We start from the raw sequence: 18,510 nt of genomic DNA on the forward strand, positions 1-18,510 counted from the left end.
CACACTGGAGAGCTTCCTCCCTGCAGGCCCCAAAGAGTTGAGATAACATTACAAGAGGCTGTCCCAGGCGTCACATCAGATTCTGCTCATGAAAGCCAGTGCGAAGATTAAGATACTGTGTTGCGTATAAAAACCTCAGGCATAAAAATTGGGTGTGGAGCTGAAAAGGAACATATCTCCCCAAATTAGAATTTGAAAGAAATACAATACCTTTGCCAAGTAACTTTAGCTCCCTGGTAATACAAAACACAAGAACTTCCGGTAAAACAAAAAAGTGTTTACAATGTTAAGGAAAGTCAAGGCTTATTATAAAGTACAGAAACAAATGATTATATACATTTAGTGTATGATATTAAAAAAGCAACAAATCATTGATGGCCAATAAAAGCTTTGTTTTTAATAAATGTGAGAAAAGACCACTTTAGAGAAAATTCCTCAAGTGACAAATGTATGTGTCTAGAGATAGATAGCTGTGGGTTGTAGGAACCTCTTTTATCTTTTGTAAAATATGCAGCACTTCCTTCTTTCCCAGCCAGGTTTGTTTCTTTCTTAGCTTTGATCAAGGACTTTCGAATACTGTCCTATTGTTTATTGCTGAGAAAGCTAGTTTTTGCACATCAAAGGAAATTGCTTTGGCTCCAAGCAAAACATGCTTTCTTAAACTTAAACCCTAAAATTCTACATAATAGTTGCACTAGGAGCAGGAACACTCACTCAAATCCAGTGTTTCCCAATCTTAACAACTTTCAAGATGTGTGGACTGGATTAATTTAAATAGAACTAAATCCTCAGCTACAATGTAAATCTCAACAAAAATTGTACTTTGAAGAGCACTCAAGAGCCAGTTTGGTAGTGCTTAACTCATCAGGCTAGAAATCAGGAAATCCTAAGGGTCTAGTCCTGTCTTAAGCACAAAGCCATTGGATGACCTTGGGCCAGTCACTTTCTTAGTCCCATAAAGAAAGAAATGGCAGATTACTTCTGAAAAATGTTGCCAGAAAAACTGCAGGGACTTGTCCAGGCATCTGAACAGAAAACAAAAACCTAGTTGTCCACTTTTTATCCAACATGTTGTTCTCTGGCTACAAGAAAAGCCCTGTGCAGGATATGTTTATATCCCTTGTTAAGATCACCAGGATTTTTTTTATTGAATTAACCCCACTGTCTCTATTCACACAAAGGGATCACTAACTGTATAATACCCAAAAGCAGGTCTGCGGTTCCATGTCTCTTGCAAACGTTTTTGAAAGCTTTCTTCCCATTCTTTGAAAACCATTGTTTATGGCTTAGCATAAGACCCCGGACACCCGCGATTTATTCATGGTTTCCTGCAACGTCCGAATCCTGCTGATGCCGTGCCTCTGGCAGCCTCCCCCTCCCCAATCTTGCGGCAGAAGATCAGGATGGACAGCACACGCGAGGGATTTTCCTTATTCAGTCTTCCGAGCAACCCAAGAGAGCCAGAAAAAAGATCCCCACCCCGGAGTGACTTTTGCCGTCATCTGCAAGAAGACGAGCCTAAGCGGGCTGCAAAAAAAAAACACCAAAAAAACACCCTCTCCCCTTCCCCACCCCCCAAAAAAAACAAGAAATCGGAAGAATTCAGGACCAGGACACGGGAACCGCCAATTCACACATGATTCCGCCCCCAGAAGTGTCGAGCGCAACCTCCCGGCCGCGAGGCGCGTGCGCGCTGCCTTCCTATGAGGGAGGCGAGAAGATGGCGGAAGCGGAGTGAAGGGTTCGTACGGCGAGCGGGTGCGTTTCCTTTCGTGCGGGGGAGCGGCCGCCCGACGCGGGAGGGGTTCCTGGCCGGCAAGGAGAGTGGGCTGGCGCAGAGCGATCCTCGACGCGGCCAGCCGCAGGGATGGCAGGCCGGCCGGGCAGAGGAAGCCGCTGGGCCCGGGCTTCTCTCGCCCCTCTTTCCCCAACCTGGCGCCCTCCGGGGGTGCGCGCGCATTCCCTGTCTCTTGCGGACTCGGGAGCTGTTAACCTAGGCGCCGATCTGGAGAAGGTTGCATTGGTTCAGCCTTGCGTGAAGGGTGAACCCCAGGCCAGAGGTTGGCCCGGGTAATCACACGCGTAGAGAGCTATGCCTTGAGCCGCGGGTTTTTTTTCCCCTTCCTTGTACTCAGTTTCCTTTCTTAAAACAACTGCTGTACAAAGTCTGGTATTGGGGGGCCAAAAATGAAAGTTGCCCTTGTTTTAACGGCCTGATGTGGAATGACCTAGCCCAGGGGTCGGCAACCTCGGCTCTTTTATGACTCGTGGACTTCAACTCCCAGAATTCCTGAGCCAGCTATGCTGGCTCAGGAATTCTGGGAGTTGAAGTCCACGAGTCATAAAAGAGCCGAGGTTGCCGACCCCTGACCTAGCCAAACAAAGTAGGATGTCCTGGGAGAGAGAGAGGTGGTGGTGGTGGGGGGTAAATCTGCACACACCAATGTGCACCCCTTTATCTGAATTGCTAGGCTGATTTGATTTGATTCGTTTTCCTGGAATCAAAATGAAGTGTGTGCTGACTAAAAATTGAAATTCCTATCGGGCTCATTCTCTAAATCTCACTGATGGGATGAAGAAGCAGCTGTTGAATTGATATTTGCTGCGCTGGTCATGGAGTTAAATTGTTCGCTTGCTGGCTTTTTTCTACGATCCCGTTAGGTTTAAATAACTATTGGCGTAACAAGGTGAGTGAAAAAGAAATCTTGTGGCACCCTAAATACCATTCATTGTTACTGTTACTGTCTGTCAAATTTGTAGGCTGCTGACTCTCACTATCCTAATAACACACAAGATCTTTTAAGATGCCACAGTGCTATCTCTCTCTCTCTCTCTAGATTATGGTGTATTGTGAGCAGGACATTACTCCTCCTCCTCACTGAGTTTAATAATATTTCCTCCCAGGTAAAGTATAGACCAATGTTGCTCAACCTTGGCAGCTTGAAGATATGTGGAAGTTTCCCAGAATTCCCTAGCCAGCAAAGATGCCAATGCCACATGTTATTGAAATGGTAGGAGTCAACAGCCTTCAGTTCTAGAGTTGAAGTCCACACATCTGCAAGCTGCCAAGGTTGAGAAATTACCAGTATAGAGAATACCGTTAGAGAAGTCCCATTGCGGTATTTCTGGATTGCAAAATTTTGCATGAGGGTAGAGAGGGTTTTGCAGAACAGATATGATCAGCTAGCAGCAGGTAACCTGCAATGCTCCTGCTATTGGACTTAATTTCCTGCCATGTCTGATCATTTGATATGATGGCTAGGCTGGTGGAATTTGGAGCCCGACATTATCGTTTGGATGGCTGTATGAGGCCTACTCTTGTATAGAAAGGGTTGCAGCCTAATCCAGATTATGAAAAAAATCACAACTTCAATTCCTGTCTATAATGTGGGAGATATAATTTTTACTCAATTTACAAGAGTTTTAGTAAGGATAGAAAATACATAATGCTGGTGAAGTGTTTCTGAACCCTTAAAAGTATCCAAATGTTAAATATGATTATGTAAAAATGACTAGGTAGATGGCAATCTGACAAATGACAATGATAAAACAGGTGTCTCAATTGTTTTAACAATAGCTGCTAATTTTTGCAATTCACAGGTAAAGCAGCATGTGCCATCTGGAATAAAAGTTACATTTTCTCTAAAATGTTGTGAAAGGACAGTTTTTGATCTCATAAGGGTTATCTGAAAGTATTTGATATTATAACATTCCTGTTTCAGGTAGTTCATTTTGCATAGTACAATATACAGGAGAAATGTATCAGCTAAATACCCATGATATAAAGGTCAGTGTGATGTAGATACAATTGTTAGTCTTACGTTGTAATCCCAAGCACACTTCTTTGAAAGTAAGCAACATTAAACACAGCAGGGTTTAATTCTGAGTACATTTGCACAGTTTCTGCTATTAAACTTGGAGGTCTTGAGTTCAAATCACAGCTCAAACATACATTTTAATTAACTTGCTAAATGTGGGCCATTTGTTTTCATTCCCTTGAAAATAAAACACTACATGTGCAATCTTGAGTATAGTTTGCTCCCAATTGTACTAATATGTCTGGCATACTTTTGCATCAGCTGTGCAGAATTTTCAGGGGCAACTTCATAGAAAACAAAAGCATAAATAAGTTATGATTGGCAACAGCAGAGCATCTACAACAGAAAAGAAACATCACTGTTTTCAGTCCTAAAATAGTCTCTCTTTATTTTTTTAAATTATTTCTGCAACAGTATTTTGAGATAGACTATTATTCTGGTTCTCTAGTATGAAACTTCAGGCATGAGATTTGGGCTTGCATTATTGAATTTTGTAGAATTTGATCTTGTTTTCTATACAGAATAATACCAACCTGTATGTTTCCTTTTAGAGTCTAGGAGGTAGAAGAAAATGGTATTCATTTGAATGACATGTTTTTTTTAAAAAAAATATTTTGTTCAGAGGCAGAATCATTCCACAACTATGGAGAATGAATCAAGCACAACTTCTTCCACAAGCACAACAACCATTGCTACTACATCGTCCCCGTCCCGTACACAACCACCCCAGATATCTGTCTACAGTGGCTCAGATCGACATGCTGTGCAGGTATTTAACTGAGGAAACACTGATGATATGTATTACAATTGAAAATCATTGCTAAAAAGATTCTAATTAAATGCAGCTTCTATTATTTCAATAATACCTCATCAGCCATTTCTCCTGCTTGGTTCCCCCCCACACACACACACAGACACACTTAGCAACTAGTGTAGAGTTCTGGAGAGATTAAATGCTTGCAAACTATTTTGGGAAGTGTGCTGTTTTAAGAATATTTGTGTTCAGATCCACATAGCAATCTAGGAACTATTAATTCAATTAATTAAAAGCATAGACCAAATGAAGTCCTTTGCTATCCTTTGTCAGAATTAGCAGCAGGGGCAGCTATAGGGAGATGGGATGATTAAAGTGGGATGATTAAAAAAAAGTCAGGATAGTGGCTGTGAATATAGATGCAAAATAGGGTAGGGTTTCTATTGGATGGTTGGGGCCGTTGTCTTGACTTTTTTGACTCTGTGTGGATGCCTCTGTTTACCAGAGAAAGTAAAGAGTAACTAGCATAGCTTTTAAAAACCCCATCATACCTCTCTCTCATCCTTTCCTATCTCATACTTACTTTCTTTTTTTTTAATGTTCTACTTCTGTCTCAGTCCTTCTTAATTCTTTCCAGTCTCCTTCCAAACTCATCCTAATTTTACAGCTGGTAACCTATTTGGTTCATATAGAATCAAGAATTTTGGAAGTTATTTAATACAGCTTATTTCTGTTTGGCAAGTAAATGCTTGATGGTTACAATACTGTGCTGTTGTGTGGAATGTTAGTAGAAACAGTCTTTTGTAACCTGATACCTTCCAGGTGGGTTAGATCTAGAATTCTTAGCCAGGATAGCCTGAGGCTGAGAATTCTTGGAACGGCAACTCCCATGCCTTACTAATGAGAACTGGGGAAAAGCCATTTAAGATAATGCAGTTCCAATTATTTGAGAGAAGCCACATTTATGAAAGTTCATCTGAGGGCGCTAGCACCAAGAATTTGGCCCTCGCTGAGCAGCGGAGCTAATATTATTTTGTCTGAACTGCCCAAAATCTCACATGGCAAATTTTTGCCCTTTCAGATGCTGAAGCTCCTGGGGATGGGCTAAAATCCTATTGGCGGGAATTCCCTCCAATCCTTCCTTCCCAACTGTTTGACATTCCCCACCCCCTAGACCAGGGATCTCAAACTGCCAGCCTGCGGGCCAGATGCATCATGCCGAAATCGCCCCTACCCCAGCTCCAGCAATGGGGAAAAAGCTCTGATACGTCACGACACGTCACGTGACGTTGTGAGTTTGACACCCCTGCCCTAGAGGCCTAGACCATTGCTTTTCAGACTTGCTGCCTGGGGAATTCTAAGAGGTGAGATCCACACCTCTTAAAAGTTTCCAAGCTTGAAAACACAGTCCTAGACACATCAGGCAAGCCACCGTTGTGTTGTGGTGGTCCCGCACAGATTTGGGGGCTTCTAATTGGTCAGTGATAAGTCAGGCTACAGGGGAAGGACATAGATCATCAGGGGGACTTGTCTTTGTGTCTACTTGTTTTGGTATGCAAGGCCCTATAGCGGCATCCTGAGGGAAGAAGCTGAAACAGTTTATGACCAGGATGTGAAGGGTCTGTAGATATTTTCTCAGCCCTCTTTCTGGTTCGTGTAGTATACAATCAATATAGTTGATTGACTTTAAGCGTTGGCATCTGATAGGATAGTCCAGACCAGGGGTAGGCAACCTTTGCTCTTTTATGACTCGTGGACTTCAACTCCCAGAATTCCTGTGCCAGCCATGCTGGCTCAGGAATTCTGGGAGTTGAAGTCCACGAGTCATAAAAGAGCCAACGTTGCCTACCCCTGGTCCAGACTAAGACAACATGTGCTTGGCCTTATGTCATGGTAACTGCACAGTGGCTCCACTTGTTTTATATGTCTTGTGAGACTGGACAATTCAGACAGAGTTCAGTTCTTTAATTCTTTACGCATAGTGGACAGAATTTTGCAAGACTAAACTCTTACTGCTTTCAGCCTAACAGATATATTCAGAGAGATTCTAGAGAGTGGCTATTGTAACTCTCTTCCTCTGTTTCCTTTCCAGACTGTGTTGCCTCTTGTCTCCCTTCCCTTTCTGAAATGTGCTTCCTTCTTCTTGTGAGAAACTGCCATTTCACCGCCCCCAACTCCCCCTCCATGGACGTCATCTCTCACATATCTCTTCCATATGTTCTGATTCTGGACATGGAAGCCTGTGTTCATAGAGCTAGCAGTGAACTCAGTGTTCAGATATGGGTTGCTTAAGGGAACTAAAATGTTCCTTTTTACAAAGGCAATGATGTAGTTCCTTAGAAGTGCAGGCTTTGCTAATGCTTAAATGGCTGTTACGATAGGACTGATCTTTCCCCATCTCTTGTTCTTGGCCTGGTTACCACTACTCAAAACCCCACAGGTCATTCAGCAGGCCTTGCATCGTCCCCCCAGCTCAGCTGCACAGTACCTTCAGCAGATGTATGCAGCTCAGCAGCAGCATCTAATGTTACAAACTGCAGCTTTACAACAGCAACATTTGAGCAGTACTCCGTTCCAGAGTTTGGCCAGTGTTCCACAGGTAAGTCTGGAGTAAATTGGAAAATAAAAATCAGGAACTTAACCTTAATTCTTCCAATAATAAAAAATATAATATTACAATTTGGTTTTAAGGGAAAGTTTTCCAACCTTCCTCCCCAGACCCCAAATATTTGTCTACAGTAGTTAAAGCAGAATGTGGTACCTAACAGCAGTGGAACTTTAATAGCCAATAGCTTCAACCAGCATAGGCAGTAGTGTGGCATGCTGGGAGCTGTAGCTTGGCAAAATTAAAAGACCCCAAATTTCCTACCTCTGTTATAGATAGCCAAGGAAATCTTCATATGTGGAAGGGGTAATTTTTTAAAAAAGTAATGTTTCAACCCAGCAATTTAATGGTCTGTTGATATATAATAATAATAATGAAATAATTTATTATCAAGGAACAGAAGCCTGAGACTGGAGACTGAACCAATTTGAATTCCATTTTGAAACAATGTAACAATTCAAAATATTTAATTGTGAATATCTGATTATTTTAATCCCTTGTGTTATTTACAGTGGATTCCATTTCTCTCTTTTCACATCAGAGAATGTAATCTGATATCATTTTTTGTTTAATATCTTTCTATAATAATTGCATTTACGAAGATTTCTAAGCATCCAACAATATTAAACAAAAAAAATGAAAGTGGCATATCAAAATACAATAAAAAGTTAGAGCTCATTGATTTTTATTTTTTTGGAAAATATAACCCTATTTTTCCATTTCCCAGCATTACTCGGGCAGTTAACAGTGCATGAAAGAAAATGTTTTTGCTGCTGAGCTTCAGTAACATGATTTCGGATAATTTTTCCTGGTTGGAAATTTTGCAAATGGGAGCAGTTTACCACCCAGAGATTTACTGTTTCATTTCTATTGTTAAGGTCCAAGCAAAGGGGAAAAAAAGAGGGGACAAAAATTGTTCTCACCATTGCAGCAACATCACCTGGTTGGTTGAAGGAAATCACTATGAAATATTTTTCCTGGGTGGATGGAGTGTTAGTTCAGGGTAACCTCTGACTCTTTAACTAAGCTTTCAAAAGAGATAGCAAGTTGACTGGAATTAAAGAGAATGGAGGCCACAAATAAAAGTGATTCTGGGAATTGTGGCTTTTGGGCTGCCATTGAGTTTAATGTGAGTATACTCTTGTTAGTCAAGCACCTTTTCTTACAATGCAAATAACTCATTTGATAGATGTGCTTGCTGTTTAGGCAAATCTTTCAGGTGGGAGGCAGTGTGCTTCTCCTAATGGCAGTGTCACTCAGCAGTCCAGCATGTCAGAAACCTCGGTAAGTGTCTAGCAAAAGTATTTCTCTTAAACTATAAGGTTCCATGTTTATTCTTTACACATTGTTTATGAAAACGTTTCAGGAGCAAAAAAATGGAATTCTTGACCTATTAAAGTCTCAGTGCCTTATACTGTAAATATTTATTTATTTATTTATTGAATTTGTATACCGCCCTATTCCCGTAGGACTCAGGGTGGTTTACAGGGCAGTTAAAACCATAAAATACAAAAATTAAAATCAATTAAAACAATTAATTAAATTCAAGCCCCAAAAGTAAATCTAAAACCCAATTAAAATTAAAATTGTAATACAGATCTTTAAACATTATTTTGTTTTGAACAAATGGCCTGGTTGAATTCACTCTAAATGCAAGGATAAAAGAGGCTCACACCTTTGGGGAAGATATATATTGGATTTACTAGATTTTTTTTGGAGAAAGAATTTACAAGAGGTAATAGGAACTTGGGGAAAAGAATCCACTAAGAGGGTTGACTTCAATTGCTGAGAACCTGCCTTTATATTAGCTTATTTAGGCAACATTTCAGTGTTGGTGGCAGTGTTGAAGACTAAGGAACATTTAAAAAGGTATAGGTAAAGGTTTCCCCGCACATGCGTGCTAGTCGTTTCCGACTCTAGGGGCCGGTGCTCATCTCCATGTCAAAGCCAAAGAGCCAGCGCTTGTCCGAGGACGTCTCCGTGGTCATGTGGCCAGCATGACTAGACGCCAAAGGCGCACGGAACGCTGTTACCTTCCCACTGTAGTGGTCCCTATTTTTCTACTTGCCTTTTTACGTGCTTTCGTTGGACTTTTATTGCAACCAGAGTCTTTCAAGTTTAGAACTGAACCACAGTTCTAAATAGCTGACTAAAAAAAATGGGCAAAACTTGCAAAAAAACCCCAAACATATGGCTGTTTAATTCCCATGTTTAAGCTTGGAAAATTCTCTTATTATTTTGTTAGCAAACGTTAACATGTAAGACTGTGTCCAGTAATCTTTTTGATGAGGAAAGACTTCAGGCTAAAGTATAGTTTTGAAAGCTGAGACTTAGCATTTTATCATATCCAAACTCTGTCCTAGAGAGGGTAGACAAAAATATAATTTCATTGCATAATGTGAACGTTACTTAGGCATCTGCTCTCATGTTTTCAGTAGCATTGACCATTGAGTAGAATCGTTGGGTGTAGCTGTTTTTAGACGAGTGAGATAAAGATAGTTAATGATCATTTATTTTTCTTCCCTAGATTAATCTTTCTGCTTCTCCTACACCTGCACAGCTAATAACCCGTTCACAGACCTCCAACACTAGTAGCAGCAGTCTTACGCAGCAGACCATGCTGTTAGGGGGCGCTTCTCCTAATCTCACTGCTAGTCAGGCTCAGATGTATCTCCGAGCTCAGATGGTAAGTCTCGCCAATTTAATGTCACCATTTTGGGGATTTTTGTCTTGTCCTGTCTCTGTGTATGGCTTTTGGCTGCATGTTGTAAGTGCCCTTGCATTCTATACGGGGCTACCCTTGAAGAGCATTCGGAGGCTAATACCTGGGGCAGGGTAGGGTGCTTGCCGCACAGACAGTTCTTAGGGCCCCAAGAATGGCTCATGTAACATCACTGCTGCACGAGCTTCACCGGCTGCAGGCTTGCTTCCAGGTGCAATTCAAGGTGCTGGTAATCATCTTGTGTGTCCAGGCTACTTGAGGGATTGTCTCATCCCACTGGGATTGGCCTGCCTCACCCGTGCCAGCTGAGGAGACAAACTGCGGGCCCTTATCAGCCTGACTATTCCCACCGGCAAGATCCAGGAAATGCCCTGCATCTGTGGAATGTCTTGACCCCAGGTGTGAGGTCAGCCCCAACCCTCTGACCTTCTAGAACAGGGGTGTCAAACTCAATTTCATTGAGGGCCGCATCAGCATTGCGGTTGCCCTCAGGGGGCCGGATAGGTATGGCCGGGGTGGGCGTGGCCTACTGGGTGGGCGTGGCTAGAGTGTGTATGGCCTACTGGGTGGGCATGGCCAGCTCTACATCGTTCACATCAAGGGTGCCTTTGGGGGCCTGGGCAGGAGTGGGACAGATCTGGGGGTCTCTGGCAAGAGGAGGGTCTCTGGGCCAGGGCCAAGGCAGTGGGGGCCGTTCCCTCACTGTTTCCAGGATGGCTTCGCGGGCCACGTGAAACCACTTTGCGGGCCGGATCTGGCCCCCGGGCCTTGTGTTTGACATGTCTGTTCTAGAACATCCTACTGGCTCCCCAGTTAGCTTGGGGTTCCAGCTGGGGAGCATCACACTGGAGGTGGTTGATTAAATACGGATCCCACCTCCTTCCCCATCCGACTCTCGCCCTTCCCATCTTTTAATTGGCCGTAGTGGTTTGGATTTTGCATTAACTTATTTATGTTTTTTAACTTATATCGTTCGATTTTTTTTTATGATTAAAATTTGCCCAGAGTTACCTTGAGGCAAGATGGGCGGCCTATAAACTGTATAAATAAATAGTCTTTGACTCCAAACAGTGGCATCTCTAAGTTTATGGTCTCTTATATTTGACATGTTTGGAGAGGTGTTATTCCTATTATTATAGGAATAATACTATTCCTGTTAGGAATGCCTTGGATAGGTATAGAAGAAGCATCTTTGCCTCTTTTTATAGGTTTTGGATTGCGCTGTTTAGCTAGAGGCCTAAGGTGCCCAGAAGTAGACATTCCCTGCAGCTCTGATTTTCTGATGCAAACAGCAACTTGTTGAGGACTTCCCCCCCCCCCAAAACACAATGAAACATTTTTCATTTTTCTAAGTTTTGGTATGGCTTCCTTTATCCATTACTACAGCTACTGTTCACACTTTTAAAATGTACATATTTGTTGTATTAACACATTTGGCCATAGCTAGGTTTTGAATTTAAGTGCTGAGGTAGATAAAAATCTAGGCTAAGATCAAATGCTAGATACCTTTAATCAAATTGATATTTGGTTTGGTGGAGGATTTGGCCTCAAATGAGGAAAGTAAATTAGGACTTAATGAAAAATCTCAGGGACAAACAATTTCCATGTTTTGATAATAATATGGAAGTGATTTGTCTTCTTTTGGGAGATTTCTTTGATTTTCCCACCCTCGTTCTCAACTCTGATATTTCCTAGTGGTGTCTCAACCAAGTACCTACTCCTGAGATCAGCCAAGGTTGGCCAGGTGTTTATGGCTATTTGACAGTTTCCTTTTTAGTAACTTTCAAATACCAATGAAGAACAGCATGCAATTATGTTATTTTGGGGGAAGCCTCAGGCTGCAGACATTCTTGTTCAAAGAGATGAAATAACTAAGCGACTCAAAAAAGTCTGAGGGTGCTTTCTAAGATATTAGAATAAATATTTGTAGGTCTTGTACCAAAAGAAAAGACACACGCCGCTTTGTTTTCAGACGACAGGTAGTTCTCGACCTATGAGGAGAATTGAGCCCAGTTTTTCTGTTGCTAAGTGAAACATTTGTTAGGTGAGCTTTGCCCTCCTTTAGGACCTTTCTTGTCACAGTTGTTAAGTGAATCGCTACAATTGTTAAGTTAGTAACACAGTTGTTGAATGAATCTGCCTTTCCCTTTGACTTTGCTTGTCAGAAGGTGGCAAAGGTGATCACACGATGCCGAGACTGCAGCTCCTTTCGCCGCGATCTGAAAACATACTTGTTCGAGCAAGCCGGCCTGGCCTGAGGGGGGATTGGTGGGGTTTTTTATTATTTTTATCGGGGCTTTTTACTATGTATCAATTGTATTTTAATCGGGCATGCATTTAATTATCTTTTAGTTTTTGTAAATTTCTGTGTTTTATTCTTGCCCTGTACACCGCCCTGAGTCCTTCGGGAGAAGGGCGGTATAGAAATATTAATAAATTAAAATTAAATTAAAATAAATATGAGTCAGTTGCCAAGCATCTGAATTTTGATCACATGACCACAGAGATGAATGATCATAAGTCACTTTTTTTCAGTGCCGCTGTAACTTTGAATGGTCGCTAAATGAACTGTTGTAAGTCGAGGACCAGCTATATGTGTGCTTTGTGTGGCTTTCATTTTTCTTTTTCCTGCCTTCACAGCTGATTTTTACGCCTGCTACCACTGTGGCGGCTGTCCAGTCTGACATTCCTGTTGTGTCGTCATCATCTTCGTTTCCCTGTCAGTCTGCAGCTACTCAGGTGAGGCTGCATGGATTGTGGGCGTGTGTATGTCTACCTGTAACCCAGAACTATTGTGAACAGCTGGGATGCGACTTTACTCTTTGTGTTTATATGCATTGTTTTTTGTCAAAATGTTATTGTATTAGTGCTTTTGTGTGTGCAATCCCTCACAAAAAGCCAGAGGTTCTAAATGCTAAGGGGACAACAGACTCTTGCAAACACACATATAACATCTTCAGACTGTTTCTAGATGCACGTTCATTTTTGATCTATAAGCAAAATTTTATAGTGTAAAGATTGTGTATTTGTATTTTCTAGGAGATATATTTTTTTTCTTTTTTAGGATGATTGCCCTCAAAGAACTGATGAATGTGGTCACACTTAGCTAGTTCATATTTAGGGAGAAAAACAACTTGGGAAACAATGCACCAGTTGTTATGCAGAATACTTGCTTTAACTTTTAACATTTTTTAAGCACCCAGTTAATAAATGTATTTATGCAGAGACTGTGATTCTAAAAAACATATCTGTATTCTGCTAACAGCATTACTTTCTAAAATTGTCCATTGTTTAATACTGTCAGCTGAATATTTAAACTTTCTTTAGCATATTTTCCTGATATAAAATTTAAAGTTACAATGGTGGTGTGTTGTACTGTAGGTGAAAAAAGAAGTAAGGGCAATCATTTATGTTCAGATTCTTAAGCCTTCTTTAATTCCTCTTTGAGCAAATAAAACATGCATTTAGATAGTAACGAGATAGACTGTATACAGTGTGATATAATCTTTCACGGTAGCCCCCTTCAAGTTCAAGAGTTGTGATAGAACAAGTAGGTTGAGTGTCTTTTACACCAATGTGAAAAACTTTCTCCGTTTTTTTTTAAAGATTGACACAGTAAGCAATGTTGGCTAATCACCTGTAACACGAGCCATTCTCATGGTTTCTATATATTTCTGTCTTTAATCAAAATGATAAAAATTGGCAATAGACAATTGGTAAAATCCAGTTATTTATACAAACATCAACACAACTTTGGCTGAATTAATTATAAATAATAAACTCATATCAGAAAAATAGAAAGGATTTTATGATTGAGTGAGATGGCAAATTTTGCAAAGGTATACATAAAGTTTTCAGAAGAAACAAATCATAATAATTTGTATTGTGGATTAAAATATCTCTATATATTTGCTTTAGTACTACTATTATGGATTTTTAAAAATGACCATTAATGAAACAACAAAGAGAGAGAAAATAAAAGGAAAAGAAACTTTAACAAAGACAAATCAGTACAGGGGTGTGTGTGTGTGTGTGTGTGTGTGTGTGTGTGTTAAGAGGGGAAGAGAGATGGTTTGCCTACCTGTAAATACATATATGAAACTTTCAGGTCAATAGTAAAAATGACCATATTTCATTAATTTTAGTACAATGCACTGATATAACGGAGTGACTAAATATCAATAAATATATTAGCATAATTATTTTCATGAAGATGTTAAAATTTAATTGATTTTGATTAATACAGTAAAAATTGGAAATATCAAAAGAAAAGATCTAGCAAGTACAATGTCAACATCCAACTTTGATTTGCTTATAGTTAGTAATAAAAAGAAAGCACAAAGGAACTCTAATTAGACCTGAAGTAAAAGGATGTTAACTATGCCCATTAAACACAAGAGAAGTCAAAAATGATACCATCAGTGTACCAACTACTTTTATAACAATCCATTAAAAACATACTTTTAGGATTTTACTCTTGTAACTTATTTATAGTACCTACATAAAAAATAATAAACAAATTAGTAACCATTGACATTTGTATTTTTTTATTGGTGATTTTGCCCAGCTTGTGTATCACAGCCTGTGGAGCCGCTGTCTACGGAAAATGAGCTGTATTGTTGTTCCATCTTACAATTAAGATGGCACTTTGCTGGGTGAAAGCAATGAGAGGGAGGTGTTGGTACTTGTCTACAGATTAGCAAGCAACCAGTCAAGTAGTCCGCAACGAGGCATATTTCCCACAGCGGCATCAACCTGTTGTTTCTCGAAATACTTCATTACCTCCTGCAAAATATCCCCCACACTCGCACCTTTCTTGGCTGCTTTGTCAGCCAGTTGTGGAAGCTTCTTCAGCTCGTCATCATTCTCATTCATGAAAGTGAGATTGGGCACTTGGAAATGAGAAGCAGCCATCCACTGGAGGACAGCCTGGAGTTCTCGGTTCTGCGAGCTGGTGTTAGAGCTCTGGTTGTTTACGATCACCTCAGAACCAGCCGGCACAAGCGGTTTTCCAATATTAGTTCGTGGAGGTTTCTGGGATGACATTGAATCTGGAGTTGACATGCCTTTGTTCCTTGCTGTGATGTACGTGCCTTGCTCGTCAGAGTAATCTTCAACAACAAAATCAGGGCTTTTAGTCATGTACATACAGAGCTTCATCACAGATTCCATCAGCTGATCAATGAACTTCTTATTTATTTGCTCCATATTTTCAGAATCCACATCTGAACCATTCGGTCTGGATGGGGGCTTTCGACTAGATCTGTCGTCATATGAATTTGGCTTGGGATTCTTGCTTATTTCACACTCATCTACATTGAAACCAGCCTCTTGTAGGACCTTCTGGATGATTGATAGAAGGGCGCTTTGTATTTCCCCCCTCTGGTATTCTTGCTGTTGTGGATCACTCCTGGAACTATGAGATTTAGAACCATGTTTGCCTCCCTTTTCATAAAATCCAAATGAAGACGTATTTGACTCACAAACTGGCTCTTTGTGCTGCGTTAAGAGATGTTGTTGTATCAACATTAAAGCTGTCAAAATGAGGTCTTTTGCTAGAAACTCGGTGGTAGAGCTACTTTTTTCTGGCTTCTTCTCATGACATCCCCTGTCTGAACCTTTGCCTCCTGCTCTTGATCTCAACATGCTAATTCCATCCTTAATTATCGTTTCACCTACTCTTTGTGCTGATGTCTGTCCTTCTTGCTTTCCCCTTTCCTTCATGTGGACCCCACCCTTCAAAGATGCAAAGTGCATATTTGGAGAATTGGGGTCTAATGAACATCCTGCTTTCAATAAAGAGTATACAAGACTATGCCCTCTGTCCTTATTATCTGACATCAAAGCATTATACATTCTTAATACCATTGCTTCTAAAATCTCAGTTGACTTCTGAGTTCCTGCATTGAAGAGGTTTTTCTTCACCATAGTCACAAAATCTGAGTCTGTCATGAGGACTCCAGTGACATTATGCAGATTTTTCATGGTAGAGTCAATTAAGTCTGATATGACATCCTTTGTGTGTTTGAGAAACACTCTCTTCAGAATCACACAGGCTGGGAGTGGTTGCCTTTTGTGTATCTTGGTTGCGTTCACAAATGAAAACGTCATATCCTTAGCATTTTTGTTTGCATATACCATTAGCCCTTTGTTAAAAGAACTAGTGCCATCATTGCAAGACGACTGTTTTCTTGGATGTATCAGATGGGCATGTGTTTTTCCTTCTTCTTCTGGTGTTGATTCGCTTTCGTTGGAACATAGCTCACCATAAAAAAGCGATGTTTTCTTGGGGAGTCCTTTACCCTCATCTTTCTTATCTTTATTGGAATCTTGAGCATTTTCCATAATCTCATTCACCATCTTGGATGCAACCTTACTTACAGAACCAGAGGGATTAAGAGCTTTCCCATCTTTAGTAGCATAAATTGCCTGGCGTATACATTTGCTGGCAGCATCTTCCAAATTTTCAGAGATCTCCTTACTTGCCATCTGCATAACCAAAGTACACAGCTTTTGGACAGTGCTTGCTACTTCATCTGATGCTGCTTTCTGTCCTTCAGAAGCTTTGAAAGCTGTATTGTTGTTATTCTGGGACATCCTGTCAGCTGCAGATGGCTTTTGTGCAGGAGGGGCAGTTGAAGGGGTTAGTGCATGCTGAAATCCACATGCATATTTCTGCAGGTCGTCAAAAAGCCAGGACACAACATTAAGCTCTTCAGTTGAGCCTTGTTTGAACAGACAGACTGCTCCTTCTGTCTTAGACTGTTCTGGCGTGTCACTGTCTTTTATTACTATGACCTCTTTGTCCTGCATTTTCCCCAGATCAAGTCCTGTGGCAGATTCACTGCTTTTAGACTGGCCAGCAGCATCTTTATCTGTATCATCTGTTTGCTTAATGTTCAGACTGGAAACATCGACAAAACAAATCACTTTGCGTTCCTGGTCTGTTCCTCCTCCAGGATTATAGAGATCTACCTTACACACACCTGCTTGGCTGTGTAACCAATCAACTTCCTGAGACATCTTCTGAGGCTTGGAAGTGGAAATGTACCTAAGACTGTAAGGTTGTTCCTTATCAGTTGAACTGCGTTGATGACCCTGCCAGACCGAAGATCTTGCCTCCTCTCTCAACTTTCCATGCTCTTCTGCTGCCAGATGTCATTTTCACTTGTGTGCACACATAGTTTCTATGGCAGCAATGACATCACAAAGAAGCATCTTATCACCCTCTGATAATATATTTTTCAGCCACTTTTTCTCATTCACCTACCCGGTTTATGAGAAATTTGTCTTGATTAGGAAAAAAACCCTAATGTTGCATTTGTTGAAATAATAGTGGAAAATTAAGACTAGTTAACTTATTTCTAAACCAAATCTCACAGGAGCTTTTTAATTACAACGTCCTTCAGAACAGCACTGCAAAAGTAGGGTGATAAATTAAAATAGTGGAAGAAGCACTTACATTTAGGGAATTCTTATGTTGTTTTCTGCATGCTCAGCTCCCATAACATAAAAAAAAATATCTGTTGGGAAGGCCTGCCATCTTTAGCTGCTGAGCTACAGTTGGCACAATAGGGACATGCAAGAAGCACTAAAATACAGAGAAGACGTCTGTGAAAATTTTGACACTCCCTATGTGGCAGTTAAAGATAGCTTATCTAGTAGCCCTTAACATAGGGGTCTTCCAACCTGGCCCTTTTATGACTTGTGGACTTCAACTCCCAGAATTCCTCAGCCAGGCACGTGTGCCTGGCTGAGGAATTCTGGGAGTTGAAGTCCACAAGTCATAAAAGAGCCAAGTTGGAAGACTCCTGCCTTAATAGATTTGGAAATGGAGTGGTAAAGGATTTTTCACTGCAAGTAGAATGTCACAGGCTCATTCAAGGTGAATGTGGAGGACCTCTCGTTAGCAACCTTGAAGAACCATTGTCAAACGATGCTGACAGTATTGGAATGGCTTCCCATGTTTCTGTTATTTATTCTCCAATAATCTGTGTACATTGTACCTATATTTCTATTTTTGAACAACCTGCAGCTGTTATTCTACCAATATCTATTAAGCTCTGTGGAAGCCTTCAGAAGTGTGGAAAAGTCTGATAGGTACGCCATCTAGCGTTACTTTCTTTATAGGACATGGAGCAGCCGTTCTTTGGGAGAATAGCATAAAGCAACCAGTCAGGAGCAGCCACAATCAAGGTTCCAAAGGGAGCCCCTGTCAATCAACAGAGAATCACAACCAGTTGTATTAGAGCAGGGGTCTTCAAACTTGGCCCTTTTATGGCTTGTGGACCAACTCCCAATTCTGGGAATTGAAGTCCACAAGTCATAAAAGGGCGAAGTTTGAAGACCCCTGTATTAGAGCCACAGAGGTGGGGAAAGAAAAGATTCCCAAGCATCTGACACAACTAACACAAAGGGCAATATGTACACAGAGACACTTAATTGTGTGTGTGTGTGTGTGTGTGTGTTACTATAGAAAAATGACTGGACAACAACTGAGTTCTGCAGCTACTTATTAAATAATACTATGAGTTGATGTTTATTTAAGGAGTCATGAATTTTTTTTTTAAGAACCGACCAAAATAAACAGAGCACTGAAAGTTCAGAGGAA

The 18,510-nt window shown here is 40.8% G+C and overlaps 2 protein-coding genes across 6 annotated transcripts in view; one reads left to right on the forward strand and one right to left on the reverse strand.

Moving 5' to 3' along the window:
* Nucleotides 1-1,712: 1,712 nt before the first annotated feature.
* The window catches only part of PHC3 (polyhomeotic homolog 3), a 52,230-nt gene continuing 35,432 nt past the window's right edge, over nucleotides 1,713-18,510 (forward strand). For 2 of the 5 annotated variants that reach the window (XR_014492625.1, XM_083363520.1), the window contains exons 1-6: nucleotides 1,716-1,758; nucleotides 4,441-4,587; nucleotides 7,013-7,171; nucleotides 8,384-8,461; nucleotides 9,705-9,863; nucleotides 12,540-12,638. Coding sequence is in view for 4 of the 5 variants with exons in the window: in XM_083363520.1 (XP_083219646.1) it covers nucleotides 4,462-4,587; nucleotides 7,013-7,171; nucleotides 8,384-8,461; nucleotides 9,705-9,863; nucleotides 12,540-12,638 (621 nt within the window). In the remaining variant the exon portion in view is untranslated. Of the gene's footprint in view, nucleotides 1,759-2,579; nucleotides 2,688-4,440; nucleotides 4,588-7,012; nucleotides 7,172-8,383; nucleotides 8,462-9,704; nucleotides 9,864-12,539; nucleotides 12,639-18,510 lie in introns of those variants that run through there. The other 3 variants (XM_083363521.1, XM_083363523.1, XM_083363522.1) reach the window with 3 other exon arrangements.
* On the reverse strand, nucleotides 14,589-16,922 carry LOC310640936 (A-kinase anchor protein 4-like; the record flags this gene model as incomplete). The annotated part of the gene is made up of 1 exon (XM_083363524.1): nucleotides 14,589-16,922. One exon carries the CDS (start codon nucleotides 16,920-16,922, stop codon nucleotides 14,589-14,591), a length of 2,334 nt encoding a protein of 777 aa, XP_083219650.1.

Source organism: Vipera ursinii (assembly GCF_947247035.1).
Source record: "Vipera ursinii genome assembly, chromosome: 5".
NCBI lineage: Eukaryota > Metazoa > Chordata > Lepidosauria > Squamata > Viperidae > Vipera > Vipera ursinii.